This window comes from Neofelis nebulosa, chromosome 6, assembly GCF_028018385.1.
Source record: "Neofelis nebulosa isolate mNeoNeb1 chromosome 6, mNeoNeb1.pri, whole genome shotgun sequence".
In the NCBI taxonomy this organism is placed as follows: domain Eukaryota; kingdom Metazoa; phylum Chordata; class Mammalia; order Carnivora; family Felidae; genus Neofelis; species Neofelis nebulosa.
The window spans coordinates 90,925,960-90,939,637 of record NC_080787.1 but is presented as its reverse complement, the minus strand read 5'-3'; the positions used below and the strand labels follow the sequence as shown (position 1 = coordinate 90,939,637).

At 36.7% G+C, this 13,678-nt stretch overlaps 1 protein-coding gene across 15 annotated transcripts in view; it reads right to left on the bottom strand.

Annotated features, from left to right (window-relative positions):
• The window catches only part of KLHL32 (kelch like family member 32), a 241,027-nt gene that overhangs the window by 25,447 nt on the left and 201,902 nt on the right, over nt 1-13,678 (bottom strand). For 13 of the 15 annotated variants that reach the window (XM_058734760.1, XM_058734762.1, XM_058734758.1 and 10 more), the window contains 3 exons: nt 11,792-11,850; nt 8,335-8,527; nt 6,505-6,599 (listed from right to left, as the gene is read on the bottom strand). In XM_058734760.1, coding sequence (XP_058590743.1) covers nt 6,505-6,599; nt 8,335-8,527; nt 11,792-11,850 — 347 coding nt within the window. Of the gene's footprint in view, nt 1-6,504; nt 6,600-8,334; nt 8,528-11,791; nt 11,851-13,678 lie in introns of those variants that run through there. The other 2 variants (XM_058734767.1, XM_058734765.1) reach the window with 1 other exon arrangement.

Sequence of the window (13,678 nt, the reverse complement as noted above, 5' to 3'; positions counted from 1 at the left end):
GATTTAAAAAAAAAAAAGACTCATCTATGTGCTGCCAATAAGAAACTCACTTTAAACCTAAAGATACATACAGCCTGAAAATGAAGGAAAAAGATATTCCAGGCAAATAGAAAAGAAAAGAAACAGGAAGTAATAGTTACATTAGATAAAACTGACTTTAAAACAAAGACTATAACAAGACAAGCAAGAGAATTACATAATGATAAAGAGAATCAAACAAATAGATATAACAATTTTAATTCTCTTTGCACCCAATATTTAAGCACCTAAATGAATAAATTAAATATTAATTATTAATAAATTATAACTTATTATAGATTAAATTTATAATTATATAAATTAATAATTAAATATTAACATAAATGGAGAAATTGACATCATAAAATAGTAGTAGGGGACTTTAACTTCCCATTTACAGCAATGGGTAGACCATCCAGACAGAAAATCAATAAGGAAACAGTATCTTTGAATGATCCATTAGACAGATATATACAAAACACCCTATCCCAGAACAACAGAATACAGATACTTTTTAAGTGCTCATGGAACATTCTCCAGGATAGATCACATGTTAGGTCACAAAACAGTCTCAGTATTTTTAAGAATACCAAAGTCCTATCAGTCTTCTTTTCTGACCACAACAGTAAGAAACTAGAAATTAATTACAAGAAAAGCATAAATATATCGAGGCTAACCAACATGTAACTACACAACCTATGGATTAATGAGGAAATCAAAGAGGAAATGAAAAAAAAATACATGGGGACAAATGAAAATAAAAACACAACAGTCAAAAATCTTTGGGACACAGGGGCACCTCAGTGGCTCAGTGGGTTAAGTGTCCATCCTATTCTTGGTTCCAGTTCAGGTCATGATCTCAGAATTTGTGGGATCGGGTCCCACGTTGGGCTCTGCACTGACAACACAGAGCCTGCTTGAGATTCTCTCTCTCCCACTCTCTCTGCCCCTCCACCACTCACACTCTCAAACAAACTTAAAAAAACTTTGAGACACAGCTAAATCAGTTCTAAGAGGGAAATTTATAGAAATACAGGGATACTTCAAGAACAACAAATATCTGTGATAAACAATCTAACCTCACACCTAAAAGAAATAGAAAAAGAAGAGTGAACAAAACCAGTGTTAGTAGAAGGAGGGAATAACAGGTCAGAGCAGAAATAAATGAAATAGAGACTAAAAATACATATATGAAAGATCAATGAAGAGCTAGTTCTTGAACAGAAAACAAAATTGATAGCCCTTTAGCCAGACTTATCAAGAAAAAAGGAGAGGACAGAAAGAGTGTCAGAAACAAAGGAGAAATAACAACTGACACAACAGAAATACAAAGGATTATAAGAAACTACTATGAAAAGTTATATGCCAACAAATTGGACAACCTAGAAGAAACAGTAAATTTCTAGTAACATATACTCTTACAAAACTGAATCAGGAAGAAACAGAAAATATGAACAGACCAATTACTAGTAATGAAATCTAATCAGTAATGAAAAAAGTTCCATCAAACTGAAGTCCAGAAACAGATGGGTTCACAAGTGAATTCTACCAACTAAGTTAATACTTATTCTCCTCAAACTATTCTAAAAAATAGAAGGGGAAGGAAGACTTCCAAATATATTCTATAAGGCCAGCATTGCCCTGATACCAAAACTAGACAAAGATACCACAAGGAAAGAAAGCTACAGGCCAATATCCATAATGAACACAGATAAAAAAAAATTTTTTAAGGAATTTTACTAGTTTATTTATTTATTTTGAGAGGGAGAGAGAGAGAGAGAGAGAGAGAACAGGTTGTGGAACAGCAGAGAGAAGGAGAGTCAGAATCCCAAGCAGACCCCTTGCCATCAGCACAGAGCCCACTGTGGGGCTTGAACCCACAATTTGTGACATCATGACCTAAGCCGAGATCAAGAGTAACACACTTAACTGACTGCACTACCCAGATGCCCACAGATACAAAAATTCTCAACAAAAGATGGGCAAACTGAATTCAACAACAATAAAAAAAATGATTCATCACAATCAACAGGAATTTATTCAGGGGATGCATGAATGATTCAATATTCACAAATCAGTCGGCGTGACATACCACATTAACAAAGGATAAAAATCCTGTTAAAAAAAAAATTTTTAAAAAGGGGCGCCTGGGTGGCTCAGTCAGTTGAGCGTCCGACTTCGGCTCAGGTCATGATCTCGCGCTCCGTGAGTTCGAGCCCCATGTCCAGCTCTGTGCTGACAGCTCAGAGCCTGGAGCCTGCTTCGGATTCTGTGTCTCCCTCTCTCTCTGGCCCTCCCCCCATTCATGCTCTGTCTCTCTCTGTCTCAAAAATAAATAAATGTTAAAACAAAACCAAAGGATAAAAATCATATGATCATCTCAATAGATGCAGAACAAGCATTTGACAAAATTCACCATCCATTCAAGACAAAATGTCTCAACAAAGTGGGTTTAGGGAGAACACACCTCAATATAGTAGAAGCCAGATATTACAAACCCACAGCTAACATCATACTCAGTAGGGAAAAATAGAGCTTTTTCTCTAGATCAGAATCAAAACAAGGGTATCTACTCTTGCCCCTGGTACTCAATAAAGTAATGGAAGTCCTAGCCACAGCAATTAGAAAACAATAAATAAAAAGCATCCAAGTTGGTAAGGAAGATGTTAAGCTGTCACTAATTGCTGATGACATGATACTATACATAGAAAACTCTAAAGGTTCCACCAAAAAAACTATTAAAACTGATGAATCAATTCAGTAGGGTCACAGAATACAAAATTAACATATATAAATGTGTTGCATTGCTATACACTAATAACAAAGTAGCAGAATGGAAATTAAGCAGACAATTCCAAATGCATCAAAAGGAATACATAGGAATAAATAATTAGGTGAAAGACCTGTACTCTGAAAACTATAAGATATTAATGAGAGAAACTGAAAACAACACAAACAAATGGAAAGATATACCATGTTAATGCATGAATATCATTAAAATGTCTATACTATCCAAAGAAATCTACATATTCAATGCAATCCTATTAAAAAAACCAACAGCATTTTGGGGCACCTCGCTAGCTAGGTCAGTTGAGCAGACATCTACTCTTGATTTTGGCGCAGGTCATGATCCCAGGGTCATGGGATGAAACCCTGTATTGGGCTCCATGCTTAGCATATTAAGATTCTTTCTCCCATTGCTCCTTTCCCCTACTCGTACTCTAAAATTAAAACAAACAAACAAAAACAGTATTTTTCATAGAACTAGAGAAATAATACTAAAATTTGTATGGAACCACAAAAGACCCAGAATAACAAAAGCAAACTTATGAAAGAAGAACAAAACTGGAGATATCACAATCCCACATTTCAAGATAGACTATAAAGCTATCCTAATCAAAACAGTATGGGACTGCTACAAAAATAGACATAGATCAATGCATCAGGATGAGAGAGGCCAGAAATAAACCCACACTCGTAAGATCAATTAATCTATAACAAAGGAGGCAAAAGTACACATGGAGAAAAATTTCTTCAGTAAATAGTTTTGGGAAAACTGGACAGCTACATGTAAAAGAATGAAATTGGACCACTTTCTTACATCACACATAAGAAATACACTCAAAATGCATTAAAGATCTAAATGTGAGACCCAAAATCATAAAACTCCTAGAAGAAAACATATGCAGTAATCTCTTAGGCATTGGTCTTAGCCACATATTTTTATGTATGTTTTCTCAGGCAAGGGAAACAAAAGCAAAAATAAACTATTGAGGCTGTAACAAAATAAAAAGCTTTCGCACAGTGAAAGAAACCATCAACAAAATGTAAAGGCAACCAACTTAATGGGAAAATATATTTGCAAATGATATATCCAATAAGGGGTTAATCTCCAAAATATATAAAGAATTTATACAACTCAACACCAAAAAAAAATTTTTGATTAAAATATGGGTAAAGAACCTAGATAGACAGTTCTCCAAAAAAGACATTACAGATGGTCAACAGACATATGAAAAGATGCTCAACATCACTTATCAAAGAAACACAAGTCAAAATCACAATGAAATATCACCTCACACCAGTGATAATGGCTAGTACCAAAAAGTCAAGAAATAATGAGTGTTGACAAGGATGTGGACAAAAGGGAATCCTTATGCAGTACTAGTGGGAATGTAAGTTGATGCAAACACTATGGAAACTGTATGGAGATTCCTCAAAAATTTTTAAATAGAAATGCCGTATGATTCAATAATTCCACTACTGGCTATTTACCCAAAGAATACAAAAACACAAATTCGAAAAGTTACCCCTATGTTTACTGCAGCATTATTTATAATAATAGCCAAGATATGGAAGCAACCCAAGTGTCCACTAATTAATAAAGTAATAAAGAAAATATATACACAATGGAATATCACTCAATCATAAAAAAATAAGACCTTGCCATTTGTGACAACATGGATGGACCTAGAGAATATTATGCTAAATGAAATAAGTCAGACAGAGAAAGATATATACCATATGATTTGACTTATATGTGGAATCTAAAAAAACAAAACAAATATATAAAACAGAAAGAGACCCATATATACAAAGAACAAATTAGTGGTTTCCAGAGAGAAGGTGGGTGTGTGAGCTGGGCAAAATGGATAATGGGGAGCGGGACATACAGGCTTCCAGTTATGGAATGAATAAGGCATGAGAATAAAAGGCACAGCATAGGGAATAGTCAATGGTATTGTAATAGCATTGCATGGTGATACATGTTAGTTAACACTGGTGGTGAGCATAGCATAATGTATAGAACTGTTGAATCACTAGGCTTATACACCTGAAGCTAATGTAACATTGTGTCTCATGTATAGTTCAATAAAAAAGAAACTTCTACTTATAAGAGAAATAAATCTTGGGGATATAATGTACAGCATGGTAACTACAATTACCCATACTGTATTGAATATTTGCAAGTGGCTAGGAGAGTAGATTTTAAAAGTTCTCCTCACAAACAGAAAACTCTTGTAACTATGTGAGGTTATGAATGTTAACTAAATTTATTTTGGTGATTATTTATCAATATATACATATGTAACATTTTTACATACCTTGAACTAATACATTTAATGTTAATATTTCAATAAACTACAAACAACACTGTCTCCTAATTATTCAATCCAGAACTCACATCCATTAGGACCAGCTTGCTTATTATGTTGTCATATTTATGCTACCCCTGCTGACATAGATATACTTAATAGAAGTATGTTAAATACCCTGACAAACCTCTGGCAAGACAAATCAAGAGAAGAGGAAAAATAAAAATCAATATTATGAATATAATGGGGGATATAACTAAGCAGTAACAAAACAACTAGTCACTAACAATTTTGAAAACTTAGACAACATGGAAAAGTTTCTTGAGAAAATATATATACCTTATGAGATGGTACTGTAGAAAAAATTAAAATCTTGGATAGTCCTGCAACTATTAAAGATAATGAAGCAGTGGTTAAAAACATTCCCCCAAGAGTAAGGTTAGATAATAAGAGTAGTTCTAAGGATATAGATTTTTCTGGATATCAAGAGAAAAATCGGGCCTAATACATGTCAATAACATCAGAGAACATGTAAAACAGAAAAACAATAGTAACAATTATAAAAAATAAAATAATAAAACCTTGAATATGTATATCAGCAAAAGCTATTGCTTTTCTGAAAAGCTCAGGGGGCAATTTGCCTCCCCTGGGCTGCTCACGTGCTGATGTGCCAGGGCTGTTCTCTGGGGAAGAGGCTACCTCCATCAGACTAACCATAAACCACCACTGCTCACAACTTCTGCCAGGAAGGAAGAACACCTTAGTAGGTGGAATTGATTGAAATGAGCAAATTGCAATAGAGAAAATAAATCAACTGAGTGGAAAGGAGGCATTTGTAAAGTTTTGGGAGTGTGAAAGTACTATTACCAAAGATTTCGAGATTTTCTTGGTTTAGGAGAAAAAGAAAGGTATCCCACTTTCCCCATTTTCAGGATATATTATGCAGTAAAACTTTGGTTTGCAGGCCTAATTCATTCTGGAACCATGCTCATAATCCAAAGCACTCGTATATCAAAGTGAATTTCAAGAATCATTGGCTCAGCTGTGATCATGTGACATTCGGCGTCACATACTACTTGTATTGCAAGACATCACTCATTTATGAAGTTAAAATTAGAAATGTTTGCTCATCTTGCATGACACTCGCAACCCAAGGTTTTACTGTATATATTTTCAAAGCTCCTCCCCACCTTTACTTTCAGTAGGGCTCAATAATTTATTAGACATCATTTTTAGGAAGCAGGATGAAGTTTAGTGACTGAACTAGCTACACAAAGGGAGCGCAAACCTCTTTCTAGGAGTAAATATCTCTTTCTTCAGTAGCAGCACTGCAAAAAGTAACCTCACTGAACCACCTGAACAAACTTCAAAAGGAACTTCAACCACTCACCTGGATACAAGCCAGAGGCTCGTTTGTCCAAATCGAATATCCACCAACTAAATATATTCTCTCATTATGGACAGCAACTCCAGATTCATTTTGGCCTAAAGTAAATTGAATGAAAAGAAAAAATAAATCCATTTTCCTTACATGTCTTAATTAACCCTTTTGCCACTGAGGGATACAATTTCCCCCTGTGGCACATTTGTATGCTCCACAGGATTTTCACAGCAACTAATCACTGCCTCCCAGTACTCAGAGGGAAGAATTAACCACTCCTTCAGAGAGAATGAATCCGTGTCAGGTCAGAACCAAGCCAAAACACGTACTAGCCAGCCAGGTTAGTAAATACAGCATTAAATGCAGCAATAATAAGCAATAACAAAATAAGAGTTCTATACTATGTTGTATGCCATTAACTTACAGTGGTGGAAATAAGGTATATTTTCGAAATGCAAAATACCTCTTGTACCTACAAATGCTTTAAGGCAAGTGCTTACATTTGTAAAGTAACAGCTGCAACCCCAAGAAGCCAATAAAACAGAGCCATGCCCCCACTGTCCCCCAAATGAAGACAAATGACAGAAAAGATTGATAAAGTTACTACCCTCCTTTTTTTTTTTTTTTTTTTTTTTTTTTTTTTTTTTTTTTTTTTTTTTTTTTTTTTAACATACACAACAGTTTTAAGACTATATTAAAGTTCCCGATCTGGGACCAGCTAGGGTAGTCCCTAGATACTGACACGCCAAAATGATGAAAGGTTCCTCCCCCATTTAAAAAAGAAGACAGAATAACTCACTACCACATATTCTTCCCTGGAGGCTATCAGAGAGTGAGATAGTCTCTTTTTATTGATGGGCTGACACAGGACTGACTGTGGTAATAAATAACCTGGATCCTATGGCAGACAGAATCGCAGATCCAGGGACCGAGGGGCTGAGGTACTACTATAGCAACTCAGAGAGAGTGAAGTCCTTGTAGGTGGGCCCCAAAGATCATTTTCACAAAAACAAGAGCTCCACGCAAAGCATATAACCCTTTCACATTGGCACTCAGTGTTGCCTCCCCAGCCGTAGCCGTGAGTGGTTGAGCATCCACTCGGCATATTAAGATGTCCTCAGGTGCCAGTCCAGGCTACCATTTTGGGCTTGTGATTTTCCTATTATTAGAGCAGCCTGGGAAGGACCTGATCCCCTTGGAGGTTTATAATACGAGCCAACAAGGGAAAGAAGGTTTTCAACTCCGTAAAAAAACGTCAGGGGTAAGTTGTTCACAGCTTACCTTTTATTCCCTTTTGAGATGAGGGTCCATACCTAGCGTTACTCTTGATAATGCTTGAAGGGGTAGGTGGCCAGAAATACCACCAAACCCCTAGGCACAGAACTGCTCTAAGATTCCGTTGTTAGAAGAATATAGCCAGAAACTGTATGTGACAGTAACAAATAATGAAGACTCTACTCCTGAACTCAAATAAAAGAGGACCAAAAGTGAAAAGGAAAAAAAAATCGCTTCTGTAAAGAGTTTTTAATTCTCTGGTTCCTCCTAACGATCAAAGTTCCTCTGTGAATACTTATTGACGAGAAAGGACTTGACATACCTCTCTCAGCCAAGCGAGAAGATGCACATAGGTAAGAGAGGCCCTGAGAAACTAGCTCAGCCACCTAATTGAGTGAAATTTTGTGAGATAAATAATAGGGTACCTTTCTGGTTAATAAAAGCAAGGTGTTCTGCCACCATGCACTTGATATTTAGAGATGCGCTGAAGACATAAAAAAAAAACAAGTGTGGCAATTTCTTGAATCTCTGCTTTTCCTGATTTACTTAGTCAAAGGTACTTGCCAGTCAACAGGTTGAAATTACAACGCGTCCACTGGTCGGTGTCTATGTTGTAAGAATCTATATGCCGCACAAGGATCCGGTCATTATTGTAGTCCAGGTCATTGCCTCCAAGAACATAAAGTTTTCTTTGAACAGCAGCCATGGAATGGTAGACCCTTCTCTGCAGCATAGGGCTGCGGCTTATCCATTTATTCTGGGGGAGGGGGAAAAAAAAAAAAAAGAAAGAAAGAAAGAAAGAAATTCAGGTGGATTCTGTTAACAGGCGACCTCCATGGCAGAAACAGCCTCATTAGTAGCCAGGACTCTAATGTGTGTCAATCGCATTGTATTTGACTGTTGCTTACAGATTGAAAGGTAGGGGTGTCTTACCTGAGAGCAAGTGTGGATGAAGCATGTATGCCAATTTTATTTTGCAACTTACATAAGGCATTTCCTCCTGCTGCATTTTATAGGTCGCATTTTATAGGGCATTTTTCATTTTATAACGGGAGCCCATGGAAGTTTTCCTGATGGTTTCTCACCCAAATGAGAAAACTTACACAAATTGTGGAAGAGTGAAAGCACCTGGCTAGGTATAATGATTAAGAAAACAGGTGCTTGGGGCACCTGAGAGGCCTAGCTGGTTAAGTGTCCGACTCTTGATTTGGGGTCAGGTCATGATCTCAGAGTTTGTTGACCTTGGGCTCTGTGCTGATGGTGTGGAACATGCCTGGGATTTTCTCTCTCTCCCTCTCTCTCTCCCCACCCCACACATACTGTCAATCTCTTGCTCTCAAAAATAAATAAATAAAACATTAAAAAAAAAAAAAAAAGAAAGAAAACAGGCTCTGGATCCAGAATGCCTAAGTTTGTAACCTTTGTGTGACACCAAGCAATTTATTTAACCTCACTGTGCCTGTTTCCTTGTCTTTAAAGTGGGGGGAATCATACCTTACCCGACAAGCTTGTTGTGAGAATTAAATTAGTTAATACTCATGAAACATTTAGAAGAATGTTGTCACACTTTTAAAAAATTATTGTGATAATAATCCTTGGCCACCCAAGGCCTCTACATAAGCTAGGGTTAGGGTGACTTTGCTGTTCTGTCCAAAATTAAACTTCCAAGATCAATGGAAGAGCTAAGATCTTGTTTCACAACAAAGTTCCACGTGGCCTTTGTATTAGTCCCTTTAACATATTTATAATTAAATCTTCTACCAAACTGGGGAAAGTTATTTCTTGGCACATGTTTGTTTGTTTTGGTAGAAAGCCAAGTTTTATACAACTTCAAGAATGGTGAAACCTCAACTATTTGGTCCTGGGTCATGCTAGTAATGGGAAAGACATGATCAACTCCTCTTAAATATGGCTCCTTTCAAAAATCTAATGTAAACTGCAAAATTAGATGAAAATCAAATACGACCTTAATTTTAAATCTCAACCAAGTAATGAACATGTAAGCAAACCTAACCATTTCCTTTCTACATGAACACTAACCTACAGGAAGAACCCGGATTCCTTTTTTCCAAGAAAAATTTGGATTTTGACTAGAAAAATCATATGATGCTTTGAATACTTAGAATTTCACCAGTTTACAAAGCTGTAAAGGGATAAGCAAAAAAAAAAATTGTATAAATATTGGTCCATTCACTAAGACCTATCTACCAGGTCATTTTTAATTTCTCTTTTAAAGATATACTTAAAAAAGAATGGTTTGTACAGTTTGCAAGGCTTGCATTTACTTGCTCCCCCTTTTTAAACATGTCCTAAAAATCTCCTTCCAATCAAATGTCATCTTTAATAAAGTAGCCAAACCTTTCTATCAGATGTTCTGTGAAGAAATATCTTCAATACACTTCACATGAGTGGACTTAACTCAAAACTCTGATGATGCTTTCCTCAGGTCCTTTCTATGAGGCAACCTATTCCACTGTTAGGAATCAACGTGTGCATTAGTAGTCCGGTCCCCTGCCACAGGACTGTGGACGCCATCTGGTTTATAAAGCCTGCCTGCATCCCCTGATTATATCTTTAGCTTCCTTCACTGCCGTGCCTGCCAGGTGAGCCGCCAACCTCTGCAAAGGCAAAGAAACAGAGAGGCCTAGTGGGGTCATTCCTAATAAGCTAGCGTGTGAATACTAATCAGTGGTGGGGAAGCAGAGGTCACCCCAGCCTGCCTGTTGGCAGGTAGTGATGTGCTCTGTGGCAGATGGCAGGCATTATCGACTCTCCACAAAGGCCTAGAAGAGAAATAAGCACCAGGGCTGAATGATAGAGTTATTGAGATTCTGAGCAAGATGCAAGCAGATGTGATGTTTGCCAGTACCCACCGTAAACAATATGCCAGCAGAATTTTTAAAAAGAGTGTGTGTATACAAACATGAAACAGAACTCATTTGAGAAATGTTAACACCTTCTTCCTCTTTAACCACATGTGCACCAAACTCAAGCAACTGCAATTAATGATCCCTCTTGAGACATCTGGCCCATGGACATGTGGTCTCTGAAATCTACAGCTTCTAATGACATCAGGAAACACACTTGCAAAGAGAGAAATACCTTCGTTACATTCAGAATCAAATAATGTTGAAATAAAAAGATACCAAGCTGACTGAGGTCATTCAGGACGCACATTTGGTGGCCAATCCTGACCCAGGCTGCCAAAGCTAACCTGTCATTTCATGTTCTGTTATCTCCGGCTGATGAATGTTAAATCCCACGTTCGAATCATTTTGGAATACTGTCATAATCATGAAAAATATTTACATTACGAAAATCACAGACATGGTGAAATTCTGAAAACATTTGCTAAGGCCACAGCGATTTTGGTAGAAGGGAAAGAGAGTAAAAATAGTTCTTCTTTTGGGGACAAAAAAACCACTGAGTGTGTATGATAAGTAGACAGAAGAAGGGACAGACACCATCAAAATGCTTCCAGTTCAGGCACCATTTGTTAGATGAAATACATACACTTTTTTCAGATACTTCTACTTCAGACTTGTCCTAGACACTGCTAGGACATTCTGGCTACACAGAGTTAAATAAAAGTTATTATATTAGTTGGGAGTAATGAAACAATAAGTATGTTCCCCTCTTGGAAGGACACACTTTCTAAAAGGACATAGCAACAGGACAATCAAAATCCTTTCTTTGGATGCCTCTGAATATGAACAGTCACTTGAGATAATGGAACTAAAGGGCATTTAACTCATCAACATATTTACCCTTCCTTCTACATTATGCAAAACTCTGAAAGAGTTAAGCATTGTGTATAGCATAAAACTAAAGGAGCTGAAATTTTGTGTGGGGAAAAAAAAAAAGCAACGGAAAGGCAGTTTATCCAGATGCTTCCGTTTCTCTATACAAGTTTAAGATGCACGTGTGTGTACAGACTTGGCATTTCAACTACTAATTACTGTGGAAATCTTTTAAAATTCATTTTAATTAAGGTAATGAGTTTTTCTTATATGATTCTTACCTGGTTAGGTTCATATACCATTAGTCTGTTCTGATATTGTGCTGTGTTAGTTACTCCACCTGTAATGGATTAACATGTGTTAGAGCTTTCATGAATACGAAATAGGATATTCCAACATAAGAATGAGATACAATTAAAGGAAAATTAGCTACTGCTGAGGATCTGTTTGTATACCCTCGTGGTGAACCCATGACATAATTAAGAAGCTTATTGTTGAAGCAGTTTCATTTTCAAGAAACATTTTAGAAGCAATCCAGTTGAGAGCAAGCAACAAGTATACTGAGATTACCAAGAGGCTCCAATTCTGACAAGCTGCTCTGCATGGCCAGAATGAGGGGCAAAGTATAGCAGGGAGTGGGAATGAACATAGCACACATAGACAAATCTCTATACAATTTATGCCCAGGACAGAATTACATGGAAAGTTCTTGTCCTTTGGCAATTTTAAAGCTCTAACCTTCTGTATACTAACACACTAATGTCTTGATATCTCTTTGGAAGAACCATGTCTAAGAAAAGGCATTACTTATCAAAAGAATTCTAAAGCCAAAGCCGTCCAGAAGAATATGATGAGAGCCACCAATGTGAATCACAGATGTAATTTTAAGTTTTCCAGTAGCCACATTAACAACTTAAAAGAGGGGCACCTGGGTGGCTCAGTCAGTTAAGCTTGGTTTCAGCTCAGGTCATGATCCCATGGTTCATGGGATCAAGCCCCATGTCAGGCTCTGTGCTGACAGCATGAAGCCTGCTTGGGATTCTCTCTCTCCCTCTCTCTCTGCCCCTAACTTACTCACACATGCAAGTGTGTGTGCACACTCTCTCCCTCTCAAAATAAATAAACCTTAAAAAAAAAGAAATAGTGAAAGTAAACTTAACATAAATTTTATTTAACACAACCAAAATATTATCATTTCAACGTGAAACTGATATAAAGCTTATGGAGGTATTTTATGTTCCTTTTGTTCCAACTTTCTTCAAAACCCAATGTATATTTAACACAGCACATTTCAATCCAGATTAGCCACATTTCAGGTGCTCGCTAAGCCACATATGACTAAGAGCACTGTGTGTAGTTGTTGTTAGCAACTTTTCTAGAGCCTTCTTGACAAGGGCTTAGATCCAAAAGACTCAGGACCTTTTGATTAGTCAAGAACCACTAAACGATCATCACCTTTCTAACAAACTTTCTCTTATCTGTCCTCATATTTTCATGTTTGTGATGTACACTGATCCCCATAAAACCCAGAAACTACTGATTCTACTTTAGTTTCTACTATCAAATTGAAAAACTAAAAAACCATAAATCAGCACTATATAAAAATAATACTAGGAGATATTAAATGTTAAGTAGTAAAATAACAAGACTATGAGAACTGCCCTCCCCCAAAAAAATCTCTTCAGAGATTTTTGCATTATACAGAGTTCTGGATGCTGGCATAAAATGAATAACATTTGAATAAGTAGCACATAGAAGCAGCTAATTTTGCAGTAAAGATATAAAACTGAGCCACACTACAAATGTTTCCTATTGAAAATTTTTAAGTCAAAAAGTATGTACTGTTACAATAATGAACAAAACAGTGTTAACATTTTTCTCAGTATGACTCAACTTTACACAGGTTTCTTTCTGTCTCTTAGGCCCCTGACATCCCTCTTCTTAGAGCTCTTACTTTAGAAAACCTGTAAATTCTTTCTCTGCCTCCTTGAGATATAAGTCATTTAAGAAGCTTCTTGCAAGTTTTACAACCCAGGAAGATCTTCCTCCCAGACCTAAGAGCCATCCCATTGAAATGTAATCATCAAGGAAGTAAATGTCCCTATCTCCCAGTTTCTATGGAGGGTAAGAGCCTCATGTTGATGGGTGCCAATCAGAAAGCAAGAATG